Raw genomic sequence first — 26,617 nt, 5'->3', positions numbered from 1 at the left:
ACAAGAATGGTCCCGCTCTAGAAGACAATCCCGAAAGACAAGGGTACTTGGTCACCAGTAGTGAGAGGCAAGTATATGCAAAAGAGGGGGAGCACGAGCAGTGAGGTAGAGCAATAGAACTGATTCAATGACAAAGTAAAACTTGACAATTACTCTGTTCTCTTCTCCACCACTGCCGCAACACTGCCTTACGGCCTTTCATAATATCACATCCCAAACCGGCTCACCCTTACTTTCACGCCATGAACGCGCTCCCTCCGAGTCCCCACCAACTTCAGCCCTGCGGCGTGCCCAAGGAGCCCGTCCAAAGAGGCACCCCGCCACTAGCACTATCAGGTATGACACTGTCACTATCGCCATCACCCGGACCATGATCATCGCCTCTGTCCCGGCCACTAATTCGGGGCTGGTTACCACCTCTATCCGCATCGTTGTCGTCGTCATCTCCATCCGCATCGTCATGTCCACCACCGCCATCAGTCCTGGGCGGGACTCTATCGCTATGCGGCACCTCGATCTGCTGCGATGCCGGGTTGGACGCGATGGACGCGGATACCTGTTCCGCGTTCGCGGGAGGCTTTGATCATCAAACATCATCAGCATCTGCGTCAGGTCAAGTAACTACTGCAACAATATGCAAGAGAAACGCAACACACCACAACATCAACAAAGAGGGACAAGGGAAATCCAGAACTCACAGCAGGTGGAGAGCCAAACATCCTATCACACCAAGCCCTTACCCCCTCAGGATCATCCTGCCCAATAGCCCAGTCGGGCGCAGCCTCCATGGTGCCCATGAGCCACTGCAGTTCCCACAGCGAGGGCCGGTCCTCGGGCAGGTCGGCGAGGCAGCGGAGCAGCAGGTGCATGAGGCCTCGGTCGAGGTCGGGCTCCGCGGCGAGGGTGTAGCCGTGCGTGTGGAAGGGCGGCACGGCGCGGCCGGCCGAGTCGCGGATCACGGCGGGCCCGGCGAAGAGGTGCGCGCCGTCCGGGGAGTTGAGCGGGCCGATGGCCGCGGGTGGGTAGGGTGTTGTGTGCTTCGTTATGAGGTTCTGCATGGACTTTGGTTCTTCATGTCAGCGAGAGACAGGGCCGGGATCATTGATGTGTGTATTTGTGTTCTTACGAGAGCTGCCTGGAAGATATTGCTCCATGGCCCATACTTGCCTGCTACCCTTGGAGGGTTAGGCTCTAGGAGTGGGAACTTGTCGATGTAGTCCCATTCTTTGTGGTATTGCTCCTGCGATGTTCCCACTGACTGTCAATCTCACTGCCCTGACTGCATGTCTGTCAAATGCTCACATACCGGTAGTAGCATCGTGATCTTGCCCATTTGCCGCCATGCCCATGCTCCTTCACTGGAGGTGAGACAGGTCAATATCGATCAATCTTGACCAGTGGCCAACAACGGCTGGCTGCTCGATGACACGAAAAGTCAACAGCAGTAGCCATGTTCGCACATGAAGTCAGAGGGAGAAGGGATAGGCACCAAGTACACACGGTGTTTGGAAATCCACACTACTGCTGAGCTTGCCCAGACCCAAGTCGCTGATTTTGAATATCGGTGCCACATTGTGCTCATTGTCGTCATTTTCCCCAATCAAGACTGTGAGTATACCACAGCAGTCAGCATCACATCTGGTCCAGCGCAGCAGCTGAGTAGCTATGATGGATGGTGGACAGGGGTTCAGAGGCCCCAACTCACCGTTCTGAGGATCCAAGTCAAAGTGTATGAAATCCCAGCCAGCCGGGTCGGGGTTTCCGGGAGTCTGGGCGGGCAATACCTCATTGATGTCGGGACCCCAAATGGATCTCCATTGCTCCTCAGGCAGCTCTGCCCCGTCCGGGCTTCTCCTGATTCTCGGTGGTTCGTACATCGCTATACAACCCCTGACGACTATCGTGAAGGAACAGGAAGAGATACAGTGTCAGCAAGATTTCATTATACATTTAAGAAATAAAATTGGGTTGGGTTGAACATATAGAGTAGGAAGTAGACTCACGGCAGAAAAAGATACGCCACAGGACCTTGTTCGGCACCCTGTCGTTGGATCTGGCCAGCTTCCTGATGAGGCCGTGCATGTCCCCGTGGCGCATGAACTCGAGCGTCAACATGGAGGTGTCGTTGTCGACGGGCAGCCACTGGTTGAACACCGCATCGGCGTCGCAGCCGTCGGTGGGCATGATCTCCTGGCCCCAGCCGAGCAGCTGGATGATATGCCGTGCTCGCTTGAGTGCCTAAGAGGCAGGCCCTCGCTCGCTCGTCAGTAGGGAGAACAGTCGTCATCAGCGGTCCCCAATGGGCAACAGCATCTCTTTGAGATCGATCTGTCAACGGGGATTAGAAGAGTGGTCACAAACCGCATTAAAAGTCCACTCGCGAGCCATGCTCCTTCCACTCCGCAGCAGCGACTTGACAACAACCTTCTTGCTGGGCCCTCCCTCCCCGCCAGGCCACACCTCGAGCAGGCTAGCGATGCCGTTGCCGCCGACGCCCAGCATCTTGACCAGACGAACCACGATCCCCCGCCGGGAGAGCGCGTCTGCCACCACCTGCGCCGCGGCCTGCGCCTCGTCCATCCTCCGCCTCCTCCGCGACCCCATGCTGCCCGAGAAGACTTGATACCCGACCCGGCCCGCCGCCTGCCTCGCAAAGATGGTCCGTACGTCGTCGGCTGGGTAGCGCCCGTCCCAGGCATCTCTGCTGGGTGGCCTGTACAAGGGTGGTATGTTTGGGTCTTCCCATGGCTTGGTACGATCCCGTGTCAGGCCTCTGCGGTGGTACTCAAAGTAGTTGTTCCAATAATATTGCGTTGTGGCTCGGAAATCCGCCCAGTATTGGTCGTTTGCTGTGCCTGCGTTTCGTGCTGGGCCTGCTGGACCTCTACCCCGTCCAACTTGGCCACCACCACCACCTCCTCGACCGCCTCTATCGCCTATTCCTCCACGTCCGCCACCACCACCTCGGCCTCCCTGACCTCCACGCCCCCCTCGTCCTCCCCCTCGACCACGACCTCCTCCACCTCGGCCCCCTCGTCCTCCTCGTCCGCCTGGGCCTGCTGCTGGGGCATTCATGTGTGTTGGATTGAGGATGTTGTTGCTTGTGTCAGGGGACAACTCCTCACTCCCTCACCAATTGTGCTTTCGCACTGTAAAAATTGAGCTAACCCTTTCATAATGGGGCCGTCGACCAATTTCGATTCTTGAAATCTCAATCAATTGAAAAGCTGCCTGTCTTGACAGCCCGGCCGTGCAGAACAAAGCTGTATACGTGCATTGACAACCATGTTGGGCTGGCCGGAAGCGGCGATTTGTTTTGTCCCGTGGGCATAAAGAGAAAAGTATCACCTCCTGGCCCACAATTTGACGGAAAACATGATCTCAGGTTGAAGCCTGATGGTGGGTTGAGCTGTGTTTACCTAGCTCTCACCCGGTACGAGGCTGTCTCGTTGCTTCGCTTCAACTTGACTGCGCTGAATTCAACGGTATGCAGCACAAGGAGAATGGTTCACTTGAATTATTGTAGACTATAAAGGCCCACTGCTGCTTGATATTGTGGAGCAGTCACCAGCATTCGTAAGCCTTCATGAATGCAGCCTCGCCCAAGCAGACATTCTGACCTTGCACCACACGCCATGAAGCCCGCACCGAAGTGTCAGCCATTGAGACCGTCCGGCCCAGCTGCAGATACGTCGATGTCTACTTGGCAGCATCTGGACACAGATATGAAGGCGAATACGAAAACCTTGTGCTGCAGATCCTTCGTCTGTTCGCCGGCGGCATAAATAATCAAATCGACCGTCGATCGTCCTATCTTGACCTACTTTTTTGATCCCATCGATCCATCCCATCAATCTTGTCGGAGAAAACCAAGATCATCTTTTCATCCTGGCAAAGAGAGAGCGTCTTGGTGGTTTGGGAGATTTTCCAAATTTGGAAAGATGGGAATTGGCAGGCAGCCCGCGCACTAGCGACGGTGCCTTGGGCTGAACCCTATCAAGCCTTGGCTATCAAGCCTGGCTGTTATTTGACCGGCACTTGGGCCTGTGGAAGCGCGGTAGAACAATTTCCGCAGAGGCTAAATACAGATTGAAGTTATCAGAGTTCCAGTAGTGCCGGACGGATAAGGAAGCTGAGAGCTAAACGCCGAGATAGCAGAACCGGGGGCCGGGAATTCGGTCCTGGGGCGTGGGTGGTGTGGTGGAGGGGCCGCCACCACGGGAGGCAAAAAAAGGAGATAGAGATAGACAGAAAAACAATGACTGGCGGTGTGTTTGGGGACGAAGAAGGCAAGGAGTTGGCTGTTCCATGTCTCCATTTCTGGGCCGTCCTGACAGTCGTCGAGCAGTTGGTTGTGGACTCGTGGAGATGGATTATGCAGGCAAAGCGATGCGATGCGATGCTGAGAACACAGCGCGACTTCATCAACTGGAAACATGTCGTGCAGCCCGACGCGAGGCGAACTCTCTGTCGCCACGGAGCTCATACCCCAGGGTGGATTCGCGATGGAGCCAATGTGGATTGGGGGCTGAAAGCTGAGAGCTCCACAGTTGAGCACCCAAAAGCCTAACATAGGCAAAACAGACATGGAGTACAGAGTGCTGGGGCTGGGGTTCGCTGCAATTCGTTCTACTTGCCCTGCCGTATCGCGTTAGAAGCCGTTGAGAACGAGTGACACGACACATACATGATACATGCGTTGTGCTGCTCGACCTGCATTGACATGTCAGCTTGTTTGTTTGTGAGACCCGCTGTCGCGGTCTGCTGCCGCTGCCGCTGCTGGAGTTGGCAGTGGCGTTGGTTGGATGTTGAGACGGGAGCTTCTGTGTCAAACGGGCATGCATGGCATCGCATGGCATCGCATGGCACTGCACCGCATCACAGCCATGGGGCCAGTCAGCACTTGAGCACGCTCGGACGTGTCAATGTGCCAGGCAGCTATACTGTATGTTATGTGCTGTGCTGGATGGGCTGTTGCGTCGCGTTGGAGATCCTTTGGCTTGGCCGGTCCGTCTCGTCTCGTCATGTCTTGTCCTGTGAGGGGTGAAGAGGCGCCTCGTACGCCTTTCCGCACAGTTTAGCCCTACAGCCTTACTGCCGAAGAATTCAATCAAACTCTCCGACCATGATGGCACAGTCGTGGACGGCTGCGACGGTGTCGCTTCGAGGTGTCAACTGACAGGTCCAGGCACAGACAGGCACAGGCACAGGCACGTCGATTCGGCATGCAGACACCAGGGGGGCGAACGGGCAGAGAGTCCCAGAAAAGAAAAGGAAATGTTGCGACTGGTCAAGTTAGTCGGGGTGGCAATCCCAATGGGGGTTGTATATGAGGGCCAGATATTAATCAATGCCACGTCAGCGGACAAGCCACGTTTTTGCTCGAGTGCCGGAATGTCACAGTTGCTGTGCTGCGGTATCCGCGCGCGAGCTGCGACATTCAAGATTCGACCTGATGCGGATGGGATGTGCGCGCATTGGTGTGGCATTGGTGGGCATTGGTTTGCTGGTTTGGTGTGTGTGTGTGTGTGTGTGTGTGTGTGTGAGCGGGCGTGCCTTGGAACTGTTTGTCTCGCATTCGCATCGCGCCGCCAATGCATCCATTGCATCCGTCCATCCACATGATGCGTCGCGTACCTGGCGCTAAGAAGAGGGGATCTCTTTTTGCCCCTTTCTGATGCTTCTGTTTGTGCCTGTGATGCTGGCAGATACTGTACCTTATGTAAGAAGCTGGGGCGAAATGGAGCAGAGATGTGGCCCGTCTTGTCCATCTCTCGCCCATCCAATGTCAAAGCGACAATCTTAAGATTCAGACCATTGGGTCGGTTGGGTTCGGCTATCTGCGTTCGCCTGCAGACCCCTGGTCCGCGGAGGAAGAAGTGGAGGAATGTGTTCTGTCAGAGTGCTGTGGAGCGGTTGGTTGAGAGTAATCGAGCTGTCAGGAAATCTGGTGTTGAGATTGAGGTGCATCCGTTGAAGATCAAGGTAGGGTAGGACAAGACGAGACGCAGGCAGTGCAAGAGAATGGCACTGTCAACGGGTGAAGCTGCCCATCTTGCTCCTGCAGCACCCAAAAAGGGAAATCAAATGAGGAAAAAAAGAGAATGACCAGATTGGTAATGCAGGGAAGGACCCTGCTTTCTGACTGCAGGGATCCTCGATGCAGACACCAGGGGAAATGTGCAGATTGGGAAGGACCCCACCTTGATTTCTCTCCCTCCACCTGGTCACTGCCCTTTTTTTTCCCTATCATAGTGAGGAGTAATTTTTACAACAATTATAGTCATGAAGTTTCAGAATTGAAAAGAATGAAAGAAATTCTTATTAATTCGTACAGACCTCGACTTGACTAAATCTTGAGTGATCTGAAGGCTTCAATTACACATACAAAAATGCTCAGGGCCAGCTATGGACCCCAAAACCCCTGCCTCCACATCTTCATCTTCTGCATCGGGAACAGGGATCAGCCATGTCCGAGTGGAACCCCCCTGGTCCCCACGAGGGTCGTCAAGTCAAGTTCTCTTTTCTGGAAGGGGCAGAAGCGCAGAAAGAGTGGTCTGATGGCGTGGAAGGAGACAAGACAGACAGACCCAGACCAGGGACAGGGGGGAAGAGCACAACGTGGCCCAGTGGGATTCTTCCAGATCTTTCCCCGCGAGGAGGGGGGGGGGGGGCAGATGGCAGATGGCAGATGACAGACTGATGGAGGTTTGGATTATGTATCTAAGATGCTGATGAATGGTGGGATGGTGGGATGGTGGGATGGTGGATGGTAGATGGATGGATGGAAGTAAGGAAAGCCTGGACTGAGTGGATGTGATTGTGATGACTTAGACTGCTTACTTTGAGATCACGATCATGATGGAAAGTGCAGTGTAGACGACATGCCTGCCTTCCATTGCACATGATATCCAGGTGATTGCCTCTTTTTTGCACCGTGGATGATCCTGTCCACCGTTTCTGCAATTGCGTACAATACACCAGGAAGGTGCTCCTTTCTTCTTCTGACGTTTTGCCAGGCAGGCGATCGATGTCTCCTGCCTTACCAACAATAGCAACAGCAGCAGCAACAACACCAATTCAATCGGTTCATCCCCATCCTCCACTCCGAGATCGTCGACATCCAATTCCGGACCGAAGTGGCACGCCCGAGTGATCATCACCACAAAACGAGTTCAACAATCACTCTACCAGTTCAATCAGTCAATCAGTCAAAAAGTCACTCAGCCAGTCAGCCAGTCAGCCGCCCATTCAACTAGTCAGTCAATTGATCGCTGCTCTCTCATTTCAGCTGCCGGGTCTGACCTGGCCGTCGGTCAGACACAACACCAACCCGATCCGGTATAATTCCCAGCCAAAACAGTACCGTACTGTATTAGTCCACTGCTATCCTCATCTACACCGTCTCCATAACACATGGTTTGACAGCTCGTACCGCCCTCTGTCTGTCTGTCTGTCTGTCACAGACACAGACACACCGCACGTGGAATCGGACAAAGCTTTGACGAGCTCCGCCCTTGAGCTCGAGCTCGACTTTGACCTTGACCTGACCCAGACTAGGCCCGTCTATCTCCAGTCCCCAGTCTCCAGTCTCCAGTCTCCATCCAGTGCAGTATTGTCCTCGACCAGGAGGAGGAGGAGCCAGTGTCACACCAGCAGAACAGACATCCACTTAGCCTTCGCCTGACCTGACCTCGACCTCGACCTCGTCTTGTGGCGCTACTCGAGATCTGTCCCATTCGTCACTCCAATTTGTAGACCTACGATACGAGTTCTTTGCGCTGCCTCGCTCGCTTCACCTGCATCGAAGCGCGCGCCCACCGAGCGAGGAGACGGTCCAACAAGACACCAAGCTGTCGTGACATTGATCGATTCATCCGTCATCATCATCAGCAGCCCAACCGAAAGCGACTCCCACCCCAAACCCAATCCAACCCACAACAACTTTAACCTGCAGTCGTTCGTTTCACCCACAACCACCCACCCACCCACTCACTCGCTCAATCTACTGCTGTGCTCTGCTTGACTTGCATACACGTATGCATATCTTATTTGTCCGGCCGTCTGCCCAATCTGGCCAGTTCATCCTGCCCTGCTTCTGCTTTGCTCTGCTCTGCTCTGCATGGCGCCCATTTCGCATCTGCCCTGCAACGGTTGATCCCTCTTGCTGCTGCTGCTGCTCTCGCTCTCCTTTTATTGCTGAGTACCTAGCACCGGGAGCCTGGGACCTGGGATCTAGGGACACCCCATCTCGAGTCATTCATTAGTCCCATCTCCCGAGACGAGACCAGATCAGACCAGACGAGCCAGATCCGCAAAGGGCCTGTTTGTGCACCCAGGCACGACATAATCTAGTCCAGCTCGGCACAGACTCAGACACAGACACAGACACAGCAGATCAGTGACAGCGAAACTGACAGCGCCCCCTTGAGGCCCTCGTACCCTCGAACCCTCGGCACGTCCTTCTCCAAGCTGCTGCTGCTGCTGCTCCCAAGCCCAGCCTAGGCCTAATCGACTCAAACCGACCTGCAGACCGACTGCCTGCATTTAGGGGGCGCAGCAGCCACACACACACACAGAACAGACAGCACACAGACAGGTACCGGCTCAGGCACAGGCACCAGGGGCATACACACGGGGAAACACACTCAGACGGGCTCAGCGATGCATCAGATGCACCACCAGATGCACCAGATGCATCATCCCCATTCCCATCCCGACCCCGACCACGACTATGAATACGACCTCGACCCCGAACCTGAACCCCCGCGAAGGAAATCCCACCGACGGAGGCCTGAGCTTAACATAAATACAATCATCAGCGCCAGCGCCAGCGACCCGCCGGGCCTCACCACCCCCTTGTCGCCGCCTCCCCCGCCCCAACTGCCCTACAAGTCCTCCTCCAGGAGTCTGAGATCCTCCGCAGCCGCCGCCGCCGCATCGTCGTCGACCACCGTGACCATAGCCGCCGACCCGACCTCCCCCTACTCCTATTCCTCCTCCTCGCGCCGCCATCCTCCTGTCTCCTCCAAGGGCAAGCAGGCCGCTGCTTACCACCGCTACGCTTCTTCCTCTTCCTCTCCTCCCTCCGCGAAGTTTCCCGCTCAGGCCTACGGCGCGTACGAAAGGGATGCACGACACGCCGACCCGGAAAGTGGCACATACGACCCGGACTTCGATTGGGCCAAGAACAACCACCGAGGCTTCGAAACCTTCCTCGACCCGCTCTCTCCCGACGACATGTCGAACAAGGAAAATGACTTTCCTGCTGAATACGACCGCGACAGGGACCACCACACCACCGCCTCGACTCCCCCGTCCCGCCCCCAGCCCCGTCCGCGCGACTCCCACGACCTCTCCCTCTCGCCCCGAAATGTCACGCGCGACTCGCTCCTCGGGAATATGCTCCTGTCCCTCGACCAATTCAGCATGGGTCAGATGAATTGCGCCCAGGGCGGTGGAGCCCAGCGCACCATGTCTGGTTTCGCCGAGGAGTCCAATTACTACGACGACGATGCACCCGTCGCCGCCGCCGCCTCCAGGACAATGACTAGCACATCGAGGGCGCCCAGGCGAGGACACGGCCACTCGTACAGCTCCGACTACGAGGACAACTCGAGCACACTGTCGCGCGGCCAGCGGAGCAACAGCAGCTCCACCGGCTTCCAGTCTAACCTGGGCAGGATCAACAGCATGCGCGAGATGTCCAGCCACCGAAACACAAACGGCGCACCTGGGTCGAGACCGTTACACTCAAGAGGGGGTAGGGGTAGCAAGAGCAGTAGTACAAACAGCATCGATGCAGGAGGAGGAGGTTACGCACAAGTCCTCGGCAGCCAGCGCTGGGCACACGGCCTAGGCTCGAAGCGCTCCTCGAGCTTCGAGCTGGCCCGCCGCCCGTCCTTTGGCGTGCAGGCCGACCAGCACCAACAACACTACCACCAGCAACACCAACCACAACAACAACAACAACAACAGAACCAGCGGCGGCCGTGGCAATTGGAACTCTCCGAGTCATTTGCCGGCGACGACTACGATGCTGCACCGACTCCAACAGTTCCTGTCGGACCTCGTCGGCTGCCTAATATGCCGTCAATGCCGTCCTTCCACCGCGCCGAGCCCATGGGCGAACCCCTCTCCCCTGTCCGCTCCATCAATCTCGAACGCAAACGCAGCAACAAATCCTCACGCAGCACAAACACCAGCCGACAGGGCCAGTCCAGATTTAACCACCGCGATGCACCTCCCGTCCCTACGCCCGCGCCCCAGCCCGCATCCGTTCCCACTCCTGAGCTAGATGCCGCCCCGGCGCCACACGTTGGCTATGAGAAGGCCAAAGAGCCCGTGCACCAGCCCGCTCAAAACTCTGTTCCGCAGCCAAAGGAAAGGCCTGGCTTCTTCAAGAGGATGTTTGGCGGCGGCTCAAAGAACAGCGTCGTGGCCGCCCTGGATCAATCGGCAAACTCCTCGGTGGTCTCCAACTCGTCTAACAACTCCACCCCGCTCACCAGTGCCATGGGCAGTAATAACTCCAACCAGGTTTCATCTTCACAGCCAAAGTCAGGCAGCAATCCGCCATCGCGGGGCTCGCAGAATCACTCATCGCATGGGCTCCAGAAGAAGCCGTCGAGTTTCTTCAGACGCCGCAAGAAGTCCGTCTCCGTTGCCGATGCCGAACTGCCTCGCGTGCCACCCCTGCTCGCCGCCCCCACCATCTCCCCAGTGCAACTCCCCCCGGCCCCGTCTCAGCGCCTCGAGGTCCTCACCCCTCGCGCGCAACCAAGCCCCGTCACCAGCCTCAGGAAGGCTATGGACCCCTACCTGACACACTCGGGATCATCATCGGGTCTAGCCACTCCTCGCCAGCCTCCCGATGACCTGTCGCCAGTACATCTCTCTGAGGCCGGTACCAACAACCGCGCTATGGACCGAACCGTTCGAAGCTTCTCGCCCGACTATGAGCCGGACCCAATGGCAACGATACGCTCAGTGCCATCGGAGTCGAGGGGCAGGGACGCCGGTGCCTCTGCTGGCGAGGCACAGAGAAGGACGACAACACCCTTAGGAGAAGAGCCTCCAAGACCACTTTACAATTACGAGCGCACGGGCTCCTTCTTGCATGACAACAGCGAAAGCGAAGAAAGCCCTCCACGGGTCAGGAAGCCAGATCCTCAATTGGTCGCGAACGGCCACCCAAGATCACCAAACGACGTGGGCCGCGCGTCGCTGGCCCCACTGCAGACAAATCAACCCATGTCCTCGACGTCCTTGAACACGACGAGAGACAAGAAGATGGACAGGTTGACACAAGACAGCCTCAGCACGATCAAGAGCGAGCGACACACCAGCCTGCAACTTCCGATTGAGGGCGCCCTCACGGACCCAAAGCTTAACACGCGTGCTTCAGCAGCTAGTATCCCAAGTCTCATGGTCGAAGACTCGGAACCCAACTCCAAGGTGACCACACCAAAGCCTGACAATCCCCTCGATGAGCCATTCTTTGTCGTGGGCGACCCAACCGAAGATGACCGAGCGAAGGCCCAGAAGATCTATGATGGCAACGAGGAGTTCATACCCAAAGACAAGGCTGCCTCGTGGATGGGCGAGGAGGGCCTGATCCGGCAAAGAGTGTTGCAAGCGTACATGGACCTGTACGATTTCAAGAGCAAGAACATCGTGACAAGCCTGCGGGATGTGTGCAATCGTTTGATCCTCAGGGCAGAAACTCAGCAGGTCGACCGGATCCTAGTGGCATTCTCCAGTCGTTGGTGCAATTGCAATCCGAATCATGGATTCAAGTCCACCGGTAAGGAAAATTCCCTTTCAAACTTTCTTTGGCATTGCTAATTAGCTGCTCGCAGACGTCATCCACACCATCTGCTATTCCATCATGCTCCTGAACACCGATCTGCACATGGCCGATATCGAGCAGAAGATGACCCGAAGCCAGTTCATTAAGAACACAATGACGACTATAATACAAGCTTTGGGCGAATCTGTTCCTGAAATGTTCAACAAGAGGGGGAGCGTTCTGCCAGGCAAGGGCCTCAACCTCGACGACGGGGACGGACACGTCGAACACGAGAGATCGAGCTTCCGCAATTCGTTCGTCAAGTTCCCCATGCGAGCTGGATCTGCGCTCGGTGATGCGCCAACGGAGCTCGACGATTGTGGCCCGCTGGTCAAGGCTCCCTTTGAAGGCTCGTTGAAAGCCTGGGAATCTCAAATGGAACAAGTACTGAAGGACACGTACGCTTCGATCCGGGATGAACGATTGCCATTATTTGGAGCGGAGCAGCCTCCGCAGGAACAGCAGCCTTCTGGCGGCTTGTCTGTAATGGGCATGCTGAAGCGTTCGCCCAGCGTCCTCAGCAAGGCCCCTTCGGAAAATCCGTCCACACGAGGCCGGGTTCCCGACTCGATGCGCGCAAGCAACTCGCGTTGGTCCTCCAAGAGTCGATCCAGGCCGCGTGGTTTCGGCAGTGCAGGCTTCTCTTCCAGCAGGACGAGCTTCGACGACGGCCAGTCCATGTGGAGTCCTGTTGAGTCCAACGCAACATGGAGCCGAGCTTCCCTGGGTAGGACACAGACGTCCATGTCTATGGACTCCTTTGGCTCGCACTTCACACGTGGTGGGGGCTACCAGCAGTCCATCGGCTTTGCCAATGCTCTGAGCCAAGCCATTATCCGGGAGGACCCTGTGGGCAGTGTTCAGTCCCTCGTTAGTGACGAGCTGAAGCCCACACAGCTGCTCGACGATGAGTCGCTCGAGCTCGCCGGCCCACCCTGGGTCAAGGAGGGCATGGTTGTTCACAAGCACCACCTGGATGGCGTTGACAAGAAGGCCAAGGAACGTAACTGGTCCGAGGTCTTTGCCGTCATCCAAAAGGGTACCATAAGCATTTTCTCCTTCACGCCAAACAAGTCCACGGCTCGCCGCGGCCGCAATGCTCAGAACATTAAGAAAGGTGCAGTGGTCGGTGGTGGTAATTGGCAGGAGAATGCCACGTCCCTAGGCTCATGGAGCCTCCGACTGGCCCTTGCATCCACTCTTCCACCTCCGGGTTATTCGAAGCAGAGGCCACACGTCTGGGCTCTGTCTCTGCCTACCGGCGCAGTGCATTTGTTCCACGTCGGTACGCCCGAGATATGCAAGGAGTTTGTCACAACTGCCAATTACTGGAGCGCCAGGCTTAGCACGCACCCTCTGATTGGCGGTGTTTCGAACATGGAGTACGGCTGGAGCGATTCCATCATTAACAACGCACTCGTGACGGCCATCAATGAGAACACTGGCTCAACCACCGCAAGCTCTACAGCAGGTCGACAGCGCAGCAACAGTGCCGTTGGCCGCTCGAGCATGCATTCACGCGGCAGCAGCTTCCGTTCCGTCGGCTCGTTTGACTTTGGCAGCTCCAGCATCCGGGGCGACTCGTCCAACAAGCTCCCTGGCGACCGCATCACCATCTCAGAGTGGATGCCGCCGACACAGTCGATGCGGCCGTCCAACTCGCCCGAGAAGGAGCAGCTCGAGACGCTGCTCAAGTACGTCAAGAGCATCGAGGACGAGCTGCAACAGCACAACTCGCTGCGCAGCCCGATGTTGCTAGCATTCAGCCCGCGTGGTCCCAATGTCCAGAAGGCCATGGCGAACTGGGAGCGCAAGAGCAGCTATCTCCTGCGGGAGATTGTCAAATTCCGGACCTACGTGGACTGCCTGCAGCACGCTGAGGTGAGGAAGGCCGAGATCTGGAGGGAGAGGGAGGTTGCGAGGCGAGCGGCCAGAGGCAGCCTCGACCTGGAGGACGACGCGAACGACGTCGATGGCCACCGCATTTCACGGCGCGACTGGGACGATGGTGGTAGTGATCGTGGACATCCCGATAGTATCTATGAGATGGGCGACGAGCCCGTAATGGAAGAGGGTGATCAGGATGCCACCCTGAGGGCCCGTTCATGATGGGGCCCATAGGACGAGGAATCGGAGCCTGGCACATACCGGCGAAAGATGACCTTGGCTGGGTTGACACAGCAGTACTCGAAGGAGCGACTTGACATCTCTTGGACTGCACAAAGGCACGAGGTCATTGATTCGTGTGGGATCAGGCTTGTACAACATGGCATGCCTATATGGTTTTTCGGTGGACGTGAGGCCAAGTTTTTTCTTACTGCGGTGATACCCCCTTCCCCAACCGCTATAGTGGTTGGGATTGCTGTCGACGATGGGGCAGCGGCAGGGACGGCGCGTCTTGCCCTTTCTTCGAAACTTTATTTTTTGCCCCCCGTTGCCGTGTATTTTACACGTGTGTATATATATCAAATTCATAGCGTGGCGCGGGATGGATATGCTGCTGGATTGGGAATGAATGCGATGAATGAGATCCTGGCGGGGGAGAGCGGCATGGATACGTAGGCAGTTAGCTCTATATATCCTGTCTCTAAGCACTCTACTAGTATGTGTATGTTTGTGTGTGTATGTATTGGCATCTGCTGTGATGTGCCGTTGGTGAACTCTCATATCTGTTTGTTCGTTTTTGCATCCCTGTGTATTGGCGCATCTGTTCCGACCCTTCACCCCTGTATCAAAACCTCGGAGCCGAAACCGCCTAGTCGTCGGCCGACAACCCCAGACGCTCAGATGCGCACAAGTCGTGACGTCTCCCCATATATCTATCTTCACACCAGCCAAATCACTCATTTAACAACGCGCCGTCCTCGCCCACACATACGACATCGGTTGGAATAGGCCCATAGTCAAAGCTCAATTCATGCTCTCTCGTGCAAAAGCAGTCATGGCTTCAGCAGGACGCACGTATCTGGCCTTCCAGCACGACGCCAAGCTGCACAAGCTGCCAACCAAAGTCGTCGCCATCCACGCCTTCTCATCCCTCGAGGAAGCCAACCGCGGCCTCTTCAAGCAAGGGACCGACCAGGACCATGTCGTCGTCACAGAAAAGACCATCTTCCACCCGCAGGGCGGCGGCCAGCCCTCAGACGTCGGCACAATGACCGGCCCGTCCGGCGCGGCCTTCGACGTCCAGGCAGTGCGCATGGACGCCGTGCGCGACGGGCAGGTCCTGCACTTTGGCCGCTTCGCCGACCCGTCGTCGTCATCACCACCGTCGCCCGCCTTCAAAGCCGGCGACACGGTCGAGCAGGCCATCGACGCCGACAAGCGCCTGCTGTACTCGCGGCTGCACACGGCGGGCCACGTGCTGGGCGCGGCGGTGCGGCACCTGCTGGAAAAAGAAGTCGCGGGCTTCGACGAGCTCAAGGCGTCGCACTTCCCGGACTCGGCGGCGTGCGAGTTTGCCGGGCTCATCGAGGCGCGGTGGAAGGACCCCGTGCAGAAGAAGGTCAACGAGTACGTCGCTGCTGCGATGCCGGTTGAGATCGACTGGTGGGACGAGGAGGATTTTCGGAAGCATGGCCTCGAGAGGCTGATTCCCGATCGGAGCCTGGCGCCGCCCGGGGAGAAGTTCCGCGTGGTTAATATTGTGGGGGCGGAGGTTTATCCTTGTGGTGGGACGCATGTGGACACGACTGATTTGTGTGGTGAGACGAGGGTTAAGAAGATTTCGAGGAGTAAGGGTACGTCGCGGGTTAGTTACACTGTCACTTGAGGACGTGCATGTTTGGGTTTGTTGAGTCTTCGGGTTAGGTCGGAGGTGGCTCTGTCAGACCTGCTTGCTTTGGTTTTTTACCTGCACTTGCGCGTACGGGGGTGCAAGAGGTGACGGCTAGACGCATATAGAAAAATTAGAGCGCAGATAGCTATGCGCAGTACGCGGTCCATCAACATGCCCAGGTGGTACAATTCTTCTTGAGTCCTGCTGGGGCTACCATATTGAGTCGACTCGTATCATACCTCATGTGAGACCAGACTCTATCTAGACGACGGGAACACTGTTAGGGGTGCAACACAAACATTTCGATGTCTAGTTGATGCCAATGGCTCAAAGGGGCTGTGCCTCGTCTGTGTTAGGCAAACACGATACTTCGAGTGCACTCTGTTCTACTGACCCCTGCGGTGGCGGCCTCAAAACATGGCTGGCGTTCTGCGGGCAGTCAAATCCGGCCTGTGAACCAGCGTATGTAACTATGCGAGCCAATTAGTTGATTTCATGTCGCTTTTGAGCATGGGCTACCGGCTATCGAGAGGCCACCCGTTGCCAAGCCATCTGTCGTGCTCTTTCGTGTAAGGACATCGAACGCTTGGAAGTACCTTGTCTAGACGAGGGACATTGAATCGTCTGGACTGGGCCGAGATGATGTTGCCTCTCCTTCTGACTTCCTTATTATCCTCCGTGCTTACGGGCTTGCTGATACTCTTCCGGCTCAAAATCATACAGAAGCACTATCAAAAGAGCCAGACTCGCTCAAATCCTTCATATCACTCCTGTCAGTCGTCGATGCTATATCAATCCCATTATGGCATCAAATTCATCCAATACGACTGCCGTGGAATACGTCGGATGGCAAACCGCACCACATACCCGCGGCACGATGGGCATATTGTTGAACTGCACATCTGTCATTCTTCTAATCACCTGGACCAGTTTCCACCCTTGTATTGGCATCAGTCGGAAGCAACGGATACTTACCACGATCACGGCGATTTTTGTCCCAGTATTACCGGTATTGGTGGCTTCCAAGGATTTTATGTGTGCCTATCGACTGTGGAAGCCATTGCATGTGATGGACGGCTGGAAAGAGGAGTGGACTTGGACAAAGTCCTTTTTGGTCGTCAAAGGTGGCATTTGTGTCAGGCCACACTATCAACGTAGTCATATTGACGACTCGAGTTCTAGTCAATCAATCAACTCGAATTTCGGCGATATTTTGGACCCGGATACTTTCCTGCAGCTCGCGCGGGTGGGAAGTGTCCAATACGAGGACTTCCCCGCTACTATGGAAATTCATGACAAGTCCAAAGCGGACTGGTTCGCTAAGGCCATTACGGGTTTGCAACTCCTCTGGTTTATCATCAACATCGGGTGCAGAAGGATCAACAATTTTCCCGTTTCGTTGATGGAAGCAATAACCCTGGATTGGATCGTATACGGACTCTTAGCTTCAATCCTGTGGCTGAAGTGCCCCCAGAATATCGAAATACCTTACGATGTTCCTGTGCGCGATTACCGCGAGCTGGCAGCAGAATCACAGTCTGACTATCATCCAGTCCTGTCGGAGGTATTGCTGCGTCACTGGCTTACTGCGAATCCAGATTATGGGCGTCGCAGTCACACAAACAAATCCATGTCGCAAATATTGTGTTGTACTATCATGCTGCCGAGCTCCGCTCTCATGATGGTCCCTCTGATGACCCCTTATCAGTTTCCATCTCGACTTGTTACCGGAGCATGGGTGGCCTTCGCGGCCATGTCTTTGTCATCTATTCTCGCACTCACCTTAGAACCTTTAGTCCGTTCTGATCAGTATGATGGATACATCCGAGAGAGATTCGTCAAACTACTGATGCTTGAACCTTCTGAGTCTTGTGAAAATGAGACGCGATCTGTCAGCAGATGGCTCGAACTCACCGCAGCGATGGGGTTTTACGACAAGTCTGACGTGGCTTACAAGCAAATGAACTCGGATTCCGTAACGCGGGGTTTTTTTCTAATGGTCGTGATGCCGTCGATTTCTGTGGCTTGGCTCTCCCACTTTGCAAAGCTGGTTATTGCTTTGACAGCGTTTGCCGACGCACCCCATGGTGTATACGACGTCCCGAGCACTTGGGTCTTGGAAGCCCTAGTACATGTGGGTGGGTGATGCTTAGGCATAGAGAGCAAGTAGATGGTAGGCCCTTCGGTCAGCGCAAATGGTGTGCGAGGGCGATGAAACTGGAAATTCCCCGCTAGGGAAGGTGAAAACTCATGATACGATTTTACTCATATGTGTGTTAAGTACAGTGCTGGATGTACAGGGGTAAGTGCCGTCTCAAGAGACTGGTGATTAGTATGGGTGCAAAGCACTTAGGTCAGACTTACAGTAATCTTTACAGTAATCGTCCAATTGCATCGAATGACCTGCGAAGACTTGATGATTGATAAGCTGCTTTTATAAGCCTCACATTTGAGACTTCGCTTGACCTGCACCAGCCTTCCGTAGCTTCCACTGAGCATCTTTGACATCGATGCCAAATCGTTCCCCTCCTCCTTCCGGCGACCACCACCAGCCCAGACCAAAGAGCCGTGAGTGCCAAGAAGACCCGTCAAGAATGCCTCCCTCACTTCCTCCGGAGCCCGTGGCCTCGTCACACATTGAGCTGCCAGCAAGGAGAGATGCCAGCCCAGCAATGCTGCACGGGTCATGCGGCAGGACCTCCTTGGTATCGATGATCAGGTAGGACGAGATCCCGCAGATAAACATGACGGTAAGTAAGATTTGTAGCTCCAGTTTCGACCTCCAATTTTGCCGGAGCACCCCCCTATCCGAGTTGATCCAGGTCGCAGTGTACGTCTCGGGAGTCGTGCCGATAGCGACAGGGACCCGCATTTTCGCGTTTGCTACCTGGGCCATGTAGCGCTGGTACAATCCCTGGATGGCGTCGACTAGCTTTCCCTGGTTTTCAGGTCCCCGGATATTCTCTGGGTACACTCCGCTGCTTGGCTGAAGCATCAGTGTGAAAAAACCGTCAACGTTGTAGTTCGGGTTGTCATAGTTTTGTACTACCGATGGACTTCCGAATCCACCGTAAGTCACGTTGCCGTCCCAGACAATAACCTCAAGCTCGAAGTGGAGTTGTGGACGCCAGGGGAACGCAGTCTGCCCGCTTGGCCCACTGGGGAGATACCTGATTGTAGACTCATCTGGAACCGCAGATATGACTGTGAAATTGGGGATACTCAAGGTAACCTCCGTTTGGATTTCTGCCATGAGTTGAAAGCATGACATTGTCGTGAACCAGGCTGGTGGTGCATTCAAAGTGATGTTAAGAATGTCTGATGTATTAAGCGAGTAATTCCCAAAGGTGAAAGCAAGTGAAGGGCATCCAGGTGCACTATTATTTTGTAGTGGCAATGAGAACTCTCCAAACCTGAGGTTCCTGTCACCTGCATGCAGGTCAAGCATCTGGCCTACCAGGCCAGATTTACCAGAATTGAAGCTCAGTAACTGTCTGCTAGACCAGTCGATCGTTGAGGCTTGCTGATCACACGTAGTTGGAACCGACGTCGTGGCATTGATGATTAGTGATGCTTCGGATTCTCCAGCATATGGTACATAGACGGAAATGTCGTCTGTGGGTGTGGTGCTGCACTGCAACTCACCCCGAATGGCTGGAACTCGGACAGTAATAGAAGGCTCTGACATAGCCTTGATTCGGGACAAGTCTTTCGAGGGTAATTGTATTTCCGGAAACGTCAATTCAGAATTTGTCCATGATGGGAAAGATAGGTTTAAAACCTCCATATCGGTGACAAGAACCGCCGCGCCACCATCGTCGCTCACACTATCAGGCCATGTGGGGTCAAATCGGTCAACTCGACGGACAGTAACAGGGGATGGGCCAGGCAGGCTCTCTATCGTGTAGAGGCCGGAGGCCGCGATTGTCAGAAAGCTGCCAAGAAAAGCCGCTAGGGTCGCAAAAGCTGTTTCCCAGTATTTGTTCCGCAGAGAAAATCCAAAGGACTCAATAGAGAAACGGCCGAGGAGGGCATGAGTGATGACAGGTTTGCCTTTAGCCTGAGCTTTTTTCAATCGAGCAAATGGGGCCAAGACCAACACGTTAAATTCAATTGAATCGTACAGCATAGCGACGGTCATGAACAGTACCGATGGAACAAATCTGGTACCAAAGGTGACGAGCATAGAGTCTGGACTCGCGATGCTTGTCATGCCGTTGACTCTCGAGGACAAATGTTGCAAGATTTCCAATGTGGCGATGATAGCAAGTGGAAAAGCTGATATCAGTGCGAATATCCAAGGACGCAGGGGAATGGGTCTCCACCATGTAATGCTTTCTTCGGGAGGCAGCTCTGTCGGCCTCGCATTGGCAGTGTGTTCTAGACCCGGAATAATCGAACAGAAGCCAGGTTTTGTCGAAACAATCATGCTTTGAAATGTGAAAGGCTCCAGAGTCTTTTCAATTTGCTCGGTTCTCTTCTGGCCACAGTCTTTGAGTAGATTGTTGAAATCGGGACTGTCTCTCAAAATCATGGCCATGTTTCCGATAGGCCCGATTTTGTGCGTAACAACGTCCTGAGCACGGATGAGAACCAGTGCCATTGCGCCGACGGCCACAAGGAGAAAACCGCTGACCATGGCCAGCGAAGCGAGGGCAGAAATCTGTAGTCTCATAGAGGTCGTGCTGATTTCTCCCTGCAGAATTTGTGTTGTGTTCGATAAGAGGAACCTGTTGGCTACTTGTACACCTGTGTAGGTGAAGACCGTGGTGGCCGCCGAGGACATCGTTCCAGGATTACCAAGAAAATCCGTCGCTGACGTATCTGCAACCAAAGACATCATGTTCACAAATGTGTCGGGCACAAACTCATCCGTCCCCTTTGTAATGTAGCTCCCGACTATGAAGTCCGCGTTGTCGGCGTCCAGATTCAGTCTGTTGGAAAAATCGCTTTCCGTGAATCCTTCGACGAAGGGGCCAGGATGACCTGTGTCGGTGTCACTTGGAAGTAGGATAGTAGGTTCCGGTGGATTCCGTGAGAGGTCGTACGTGACCTGTGCAGGGACCATGGAGTAACTGATGCTGCAAGCAACTGAGGTCACTTCCATGATCTGGATGCCCCAGGTGTCTGAGGAGTTTGATGGTTCGGCCTGGAGGATAGCGGAAGGAATAGCTGTTTGATTGTACCGAATGTCAAATAACGTGACCAGCGACCAAAATGATTCCTTTGCATCACGACAGGTGTAGTCTCCAAAAGGAACCCCGCTGAACAATTGTCGCGTCGGGTGCATGTTACGCAGATATTTGAATGTAATGTCGACTTCCTTTGGGTGCGATTGTGACCAGGAGCACGACTCCCAGGATGCATTGGCGAAGATCTCAATCACGTCCACGTTGTCATACGGGGAAGTAGTCGCATTCAGGGGGACCAGGCTCGCCTCTTGGCACTGAATCAAAGGCCTGAATGATTGGACAGTTCCCCGAACCGTGGAAAGTGTTCTGTTGGCGGTTGAATTATCTGGCAGTTTGAAACGCTGAAAGGCAAGATTCGGCTGGAGACCATCTGGAAAGGGTAAATCATCAGCGATAAGGGCATATGCTTCGTAATCAATGGCCGACTCTGCCAGGGAATCGAAATAACTTTCACCAGACTTATAATTGGAAGCATTGAAAGTTGTCAATGCTTCCAGTGTGACATTTTGATAAGGCATCGACATGCTGACTGGGCTAAGGAGGCCAGTAGATGCCACTGTCACGATCCTGAGCATGATACCAGCGTAGATAGCGATGGCAACAGTGGCATGCTTGAATCTTGCTGCCTTCCAAAGATTAACAGGCAGGATTGGGGAAATATAATCAAGGAGAACGGTTCTCTCGGGGCTCGCAGGACCTCTTTTGAGTTCTTTCCAAGGCTCAAGCAGCTTGCAACAATATGTTGTTTGATTCCAAATGCTCATGATAACAGTCAATACTGCTGTAGGCCCGTAAGTCCACGAGTAATTGTTGGTTGTCAGAAGGGGGAAACCGTGGTTGCCAACGGAAACTCGCCACAGAACAATTGTTGCGGCGGACAGCAATGTGAGGAGCGATGAAACTGTAACAAGCAGGGTTGGTGACGACCAGAAAGGGTTCCAAGAAGTCAAAGTCCTAAGCTCCGGTCGCGACTCCGTTTGCTGGCTTGACAGTCGGTCATGTTCGCTGCCACTGAAGTCAGGCTGGGCATCCCCCAATGCCTCACCATCATCATGAAGGCTGCTTATGTTGCTCGTGTTGTCTGTATCAAATGAACGGTTCAAAAGAGAGTCCAGCTCAGGGGTCTGGGACAAGGCAGACGTTTGATCTTCTTCAGGCTCCGATCGCAGGGGCATATTTGTGCTGAATCGACTGAGGGCACCTCAGTCCGCTTATACTAACATGGGTAAGATCTGTACGAGGTGAACAGACTTACTTAGCTCTGACACGTGGATCAATGAAAATCTCGCTGCTCATCTGGATAAATGGACTTCGGCGAGGACGCCTTTTCGGGCAGTGGTGATTCCTTGGTTTTGAATTTGGTCAAGGGGCTCATATCAGGAAGCATGTCATCGCAGGGAATAGGTGTGCGATATTCTACAGAGCTCAGCTTTTGGTAGTTATATCTTATTCAACAAGTGCTGTAGTGGAGCACTATGCTAGGCAGTGCTGTTCAGCTCAGGCTCCAACGGTAACACAACATTGAAGACGGGGCAACGCTGCTCGAATCACGCTCTGATACAAACCCCAGATGAGACGTTGCTACGATAAGGAGGTGTGCAGAGGCCGGCAGCCCCCAAAAGTCTTTGAGGCAGTGCTTTTAGAGCATTCAAGGCGGAAGTTAGCCAGGTGGTTGTATTCCAGGCTATGTACGGCCCCTAATCAGAATCATGCCTGGAAATGCACGATGTCTTGGCAGCGCTGCCGACACTGAGTCTTGATGAGGATACGGCATCCACACGGGCTCGGCTCGCATGGGTGGCAAGGCGAATGCGATGATTTATTTGAACATCTATTGAAATTGTTCCAAGTTCGATAAGCCTCGGGAAAGAAATGCATTCGACATTGAATATGTCGAAACCGTTCCGAGCGACTCCTTGAGAGGCAGCTCACCGGGCCAAGTCGCGGGCCGGTGCCCGTGGGTTGTGAAGATCACCCCGCAAACAACATTATGAAAATATTGCAGAAACCTTGTGGTAATGGATACATCAGCGTGTGAATGTCTGTTACGACACCTAGCATTGTGGCACACTATATAAATGCTACGGCTTCGCCTGTGGCCCGAACGCTCGTAATGTTCCTGTCTTCGCGCAACAGGTTCTCACCAAGGCCTGCAGACAGTACGGGTGACACATCTTCAAGGCGTTGTAGAACTCAGCGACAGAATACCCTGTGCAATGTCTTTAAATTACTTGACATCCCTACTTTTGCTCCTCTTGTGCGCAAATTTCGTTCAATCAAGAATGAATGTTTCGGGTGGCATTCGGGCTCATGCCGTCACGGAGGGTGTCACAGCTAGCAACGACTTCGTCGTACAAGCTCGCATCGCCGGATCTGATACCTGGTCTTCTTTGCCTCCATATTCTGTCTATGGGGCCGAGCAGAATCTTACCCGCAACCAATTCAACCTGTATCCCATCACTATCAGCTCTTTGGATTACAACGAAGGCCCATTGGAAGTCCGAGCTCAATATAAAGCTGGTGTAGTTCACTCTGCTTTGATCCGACCTATCTCCTTAGGAATTGAAGCTACCATCGACGGCGATGTCATCAGCTTCACACTCGATCGACATGTGGACCTTATGCTGGAAATCAACAATGACAAATGGCAAGCGTTGCACCTTCTTACCAATGAGATCGACACCAATGCCCCCACCAAAGATTCTGAAAACGTCTGGTATTTTGGACCGGGTCTGAACAACGGATCGGCCTACGCGAAGGTCGATGGCGGAAATTTGACCGTCCCATCAGACACAACTGTATACCTCGATAGCGGGGCATTTCTCAATGCTAGAATACTCTTCAACAACGTATCCAACTCTGGGATCCGCGGGCATGGATTCCTTTACAACTCACCCAACGGCGGTGCTATCCTCATCGAACGCTCATCGAACATCTTCGTCGAAGGCGTCACCTCTTTCAACGCAACTGGCTTCAGCCTCACGACAGGCGAAGCAAAGAACGTTCACATTAACCATTACCGATCCTTCTCGTCCCATGGAAATGGTGACGGTCTCGACTTCTTCTGCTCCCAGGATATCCTGGCTGAAAATTGCTTCCTACGCAATTCAGACGACACTCTCGCCATCTACGGTCATCGCTGGGACTATTACGGCGAGACCAGAAACATTACGCTCAGGGATTCGGTCTTGTTGCCAGATATTGCGCACCCGATTAATATCGGGACACATGGGAACCCCGAGAACCCTGAGAGTTTGAGTGGGATCCACATCAGCAACATTGACATCTTGGACCACAACGAGGGCCAGATGTGGTATCAAGGTTGTATCGCGATCAATGCTGCCGATGCGAACGACATACACGAAGTGCTCGTGGAAAACGTTCGTGTGGAGAAGATAACGAAGGGTCAACTTGTCAACCTTCGCGTCATGCAGAATGGCAGATGGACGACCGCGCCGGGCAGCAAGATCAGCAACGTCACGTTCAGCAACTTGGAGCTGAATCTAGAGAATTCGAAGATCGTGAACCCGTCACAGATTTTGGGGTACGATTCGACGAGGAACATCCAGAATGTCACTTTTGAAAACTTAAAGATTGGTGGGGAGCTCATTCATGAGGGTTTGGCCAAGCCGAACTGGTTCATGGTTTCGGATTATGTTCCTTTGTTCGCGAATGAGCATGCCTTGAATGTTTCGTTCAAGTTGACGGAGGGAATCAATGGCACTGGGAATTAAATGGACCCATCAAACTTGCCTCACTTGAAGCAATTGTCTTGAGACTATGGAACACATTGTACCAGAATTTCCAATTTCGGAATGTTTGCTTTTTCCTAAAGGAAGACGCTAGTACGACATGAGTTAAACAGCCACGCTTTGATATCTCTTTATACGTAGTCGTTGATCCCGTTGTGTCTCAGATGGTAAAATCAGTACACATGGCGACATCGAGATCTGAAGTATCATTAGAGTCACCATGTGAAAGATTACTTCGTTGGGACTGGAACCTATGTAGAGGACGCAAAATCAAATCATTTGTTTCCCATGATGTTTTTCCATATCATAAAGTTATGCTCATTGGTAATCTTACAGGCCGAAATTGTGGTGTCTCCTAATTGAGGAGCCCGAGGCCTGTTGGCTGAACGAAGAAAAGCTTGATACCTCGGCACGCTCCTCGATGCCTTGATCCTCCACGATGATACCCTTACCCGTCTCGGCGTCTCGGCGCGTCACCGAAAACTCCTTGCGCGCATACTCAGAACTGCCCCGAAGAGCCATCTCTGCTAGTGCCTTTCCGAGCAACGGTACGAATTTCATCGCCCATCCGGCCGTAAATAACATGACGCTGTCTTTGGGCCCGCCACGAAGATACTCTTGTGGAACATAGTCCAGAACGAACATGTTGTCTGCGTCGAATCGTGTGAGCAATAGTCACGTCTGGGTCTGGAAAGACGAGGGACAACGCACCAAAGACATTGGTTTGCAGACAACTTCCAGTAAAAGCTGGCACTGTGGAGTCTACGCCAACGAGGTGCTCTTTGATGAAGTCCTGTGTATCCCGGATATCTTCGGGATTGACCACATTCGTTCTGCGCGCACTAGGATCCTTGATTCGGGAGGTAGCAGCATCAACGGCGATCCTGGTGGAATTAGGAGGGCCCCAGGGCACAGCGGGAAAGCCGTAGAAGAGTTGAGATCTCCCATTTTTATCGGGAGCAAATTGGAACCACATGCCTGAAATTCGCAAGGTCAAACGCCACTCTAGACACGACTATGTTGCAGGATACTTACTGGGGAAAATCGTGCCGTTCGGTCCGGCGTTGGCGTTGAAGTAATTAAACACCATCTCCCATATATCGAGGTCCAAGGATATACCAAAGCTTGGCTTCAGCACATGGTTGATATAAGCCCCTGACGCGATAATAATTTTCTTCGCCTTAAAAACAATGGTATCCCTGTCATGACGGATTGTGTGTACTTCCCAAATGTTGTTGTCATCCTGAGAAGGATTAATGTTCTCGACGCGTGTGTGTTGCTTGGCCTCAGCTCCATAGTCCTTTGCTAGACTCAGCAAAGTACGCAAGAGTAGTTGAACGTTGATGACGCCGTTGTCCGGCGCGTAGAGGCCCTCCCAATCGCCAGGTAGGTTTTTGAACGGGTAGCGATCCTCGATGTCTTTGGCTTTCACTACAACGCCGCATTTAGCTTCTAAAAATCTATCGTGGACCCCAAATATTTCTCGACCTACACTTCTTGTAGGACATGCCAAGTCTGTCGAGGTTTTTTATCGGGCCGTTCAGTGTTCCTAGTCGTTATTAGTAAAGTACGAAGCGGCTGACGATACCCCATGGAAGATCAATTTACCCTCCGGAGTGCTGCCGCCAAAGTTTGGATCTCCAAAATTCAACAAGCCACTCATCCATCTGAGGGAAGTACCCGAGTCTTTTTCGAGGTCGTCCCAAAGGCTCATTGCCTCTTTAGCTAGGTCGGCCATGAAGTCCTCAGTATACCTATTGACACGATCTTAGTGGAAATAGCCCTTCGACTTCTAGCGTTTTGAACAACTCACATCGTTCGAAACATGCGAGCGAGGTCATTGGAGCTTCCTGCCTGGTTGAAGAAATTATTCTGCTCGAGGACGAGGGCACTGGCGCCAGCTTTGGCTATCTCGTAGGCGGCCGCGAGCCCAATTGGGCCTCCCCCGATGATGATTGCATCGTACGTCTTGTCTGGCATGGTGTATTCAATTTCTACGTCAAATGAGCTTGAAGTTGTTTTTCAATGAAGAAGGGTCCAAAGG

The 26,617-nt window shown here is 53.8% G+C and overlaps 7 protein-coding genes across 7 annotated transcripts; 4 read left to right on the top strand and 3 right to left on the bottom strand.

Moving 5' to 3' along the window:
- Window positions 1-274: 274 nt before the first annotated feature.
- J7T55_000344 (uncharacterized protein) lies at window positions 275-3,071 on the bottom strand (the record flags this gene model as incomplete). Its single annotated transcript, XM_053132453.1, has 9 exons — window positions 275-577; window positions 741-1,061; window positions 1,127-1,240; window positions 1,307-1,358; window positions 1,501-1,606; window positions 1,706-1,897; window positions 2,004-2,238; window positions 2,362-2,748; window positions 2,985-3,071. The coding sequence occupies 9 exons, from the start codon at window positions 3,069-3,071 to the stop codon at window positions 275-277; spliced, it is 1,797 nt and encodes a 598-aa protein (XP_052989582.1).
- A 5,593-nt stretch (window positions 3,072-8,664) lies between these two features.
- On the top strand, window positions 8,665-13,960 carry J7T55_000343 (uncharacterized protein; the record flags this gene model as incomplete). The annotated part of the gene is made up of 2 exons (XM_053132451.1): window positions 8,665-11,806; window positions 11,862-13,960. 2 exons carry the CDS (start codon window positions 8,665-8,667, stop codon window positions 13,958-13,960), a joined length of 5,241 nt encoding a protein of 1,746 aa, XP_052989581.1.
- An 832-nt stretch (window positions 13,961-14,792) lies between these two features.
- On the top strand, window positions 14,793-15,623 carry J7T55_000342 (uncharacterized protein; the record flags this gene model as incomplete). The annotated part of the gene is made up of 1 exon (XM_053132450.1): window positions 14,793-15,623. The coding sequence occupies one exon, from the start codon at window positions 14,793-14,795 to the stop codon at window positions 15,621-15,623; it is 831 nt and encodes a 276-aa protein (XP_052989580.1).
- Window positions 15,624-16,431: 808 nt separating this feature from the next.
- J7T55_000341 (uncharacterized protein) lies at window positions 16,432-17,775 on the top strand (the record flags this gene model as incomplete). Its single annotated transcript, XM_053132449.1, has 1 exon — window positions 16,432-17,775. The coding sequence occupies one exon, from the start codon at window positions 16,432-16,434 to the stop codon at window positions 17,773-17,775; it is 1,344 nt and encodes a 447-aa protein (XP_052989579.1).
- A 297-nt stretch (window positions 17,776-18,072) lies between these two features.
- Window positions 18,073-21,996, bottom strand: J7T55_000340 (uncharacterized protein; the record flags this gene model as incomplete). Its single annotated transcript, XM_053132448.1, has 1 exon — window positions 18,073-21,996. The coding sequence occupies one exon, from the start codon at window positions 21,994-21,996 to the stop codon at window positions 18,073-18,075; it is 3,924 nt and encodes a 1,307-aa protein (XP_052989578.1).
- A 1,107-nt stretch (window positions 21,997-23,103) lies between these two features.
- On the top strand, window positions 23,104-24,555 carry J7T55_000339 (glycoside hydrolase; the record flags this gene model as incomplete). Its single annotated transcript, XM_053132447.1, has 1 exon — window positions 23,104-24,555. The coding sequence occupies one exon, from the start codon at window positions 23,104-23,106 to the stop codon at window positions 24,553-24,555; it is 1,452 nt and encodes a 483-aa protein (XP_052989577.1).
- A 348-nt stretch (window positions 24,556-24,903) lies between these two features.
- J7T55_000338 (fad dependent oxidoreductase) lies at window positions 24,904-26,553 on the bottom strand (the record flags this gene model as incomplete). Its single annotated transcript, XM_053132446.1, has 6 exons — window positions 24,904-25,223; window positions 25,285-25,551; window positions 25,609-26,004; window positions 26,066-26,122; window positions 26,182-26,327; window positions 26,387-26,553. 6 exons carry the CDS (start codon window positions 26,551-26,553, stop codon window positions 24,904-24,906), a joined length of 1,353 nt encoding a protein of 450 aa, XP_052989576.1.
- Between the last annotated feature and the right edge of the window lie 64 nt (window positions 26,554-26,617).

This window comes from Diaporthe amygdali (genome assembly GCF_026229845.1).
Source record: "Diaporthe amygdali strain CAA958 chromosome Unknown NODE_31_length_594919_cov_65_084759, whole genome shotgun sequence".
Classification (NCBI taxonomy): Eukaryota; Fungi; Ascomycota; class Sordariomycetes; order Diaporthales; family Diaporthaceae; genus Diaporthe; species Diaporthe amygdali.
This window is presented reverse-complemented; position numbering and strand designations above follow the sequence as displayed.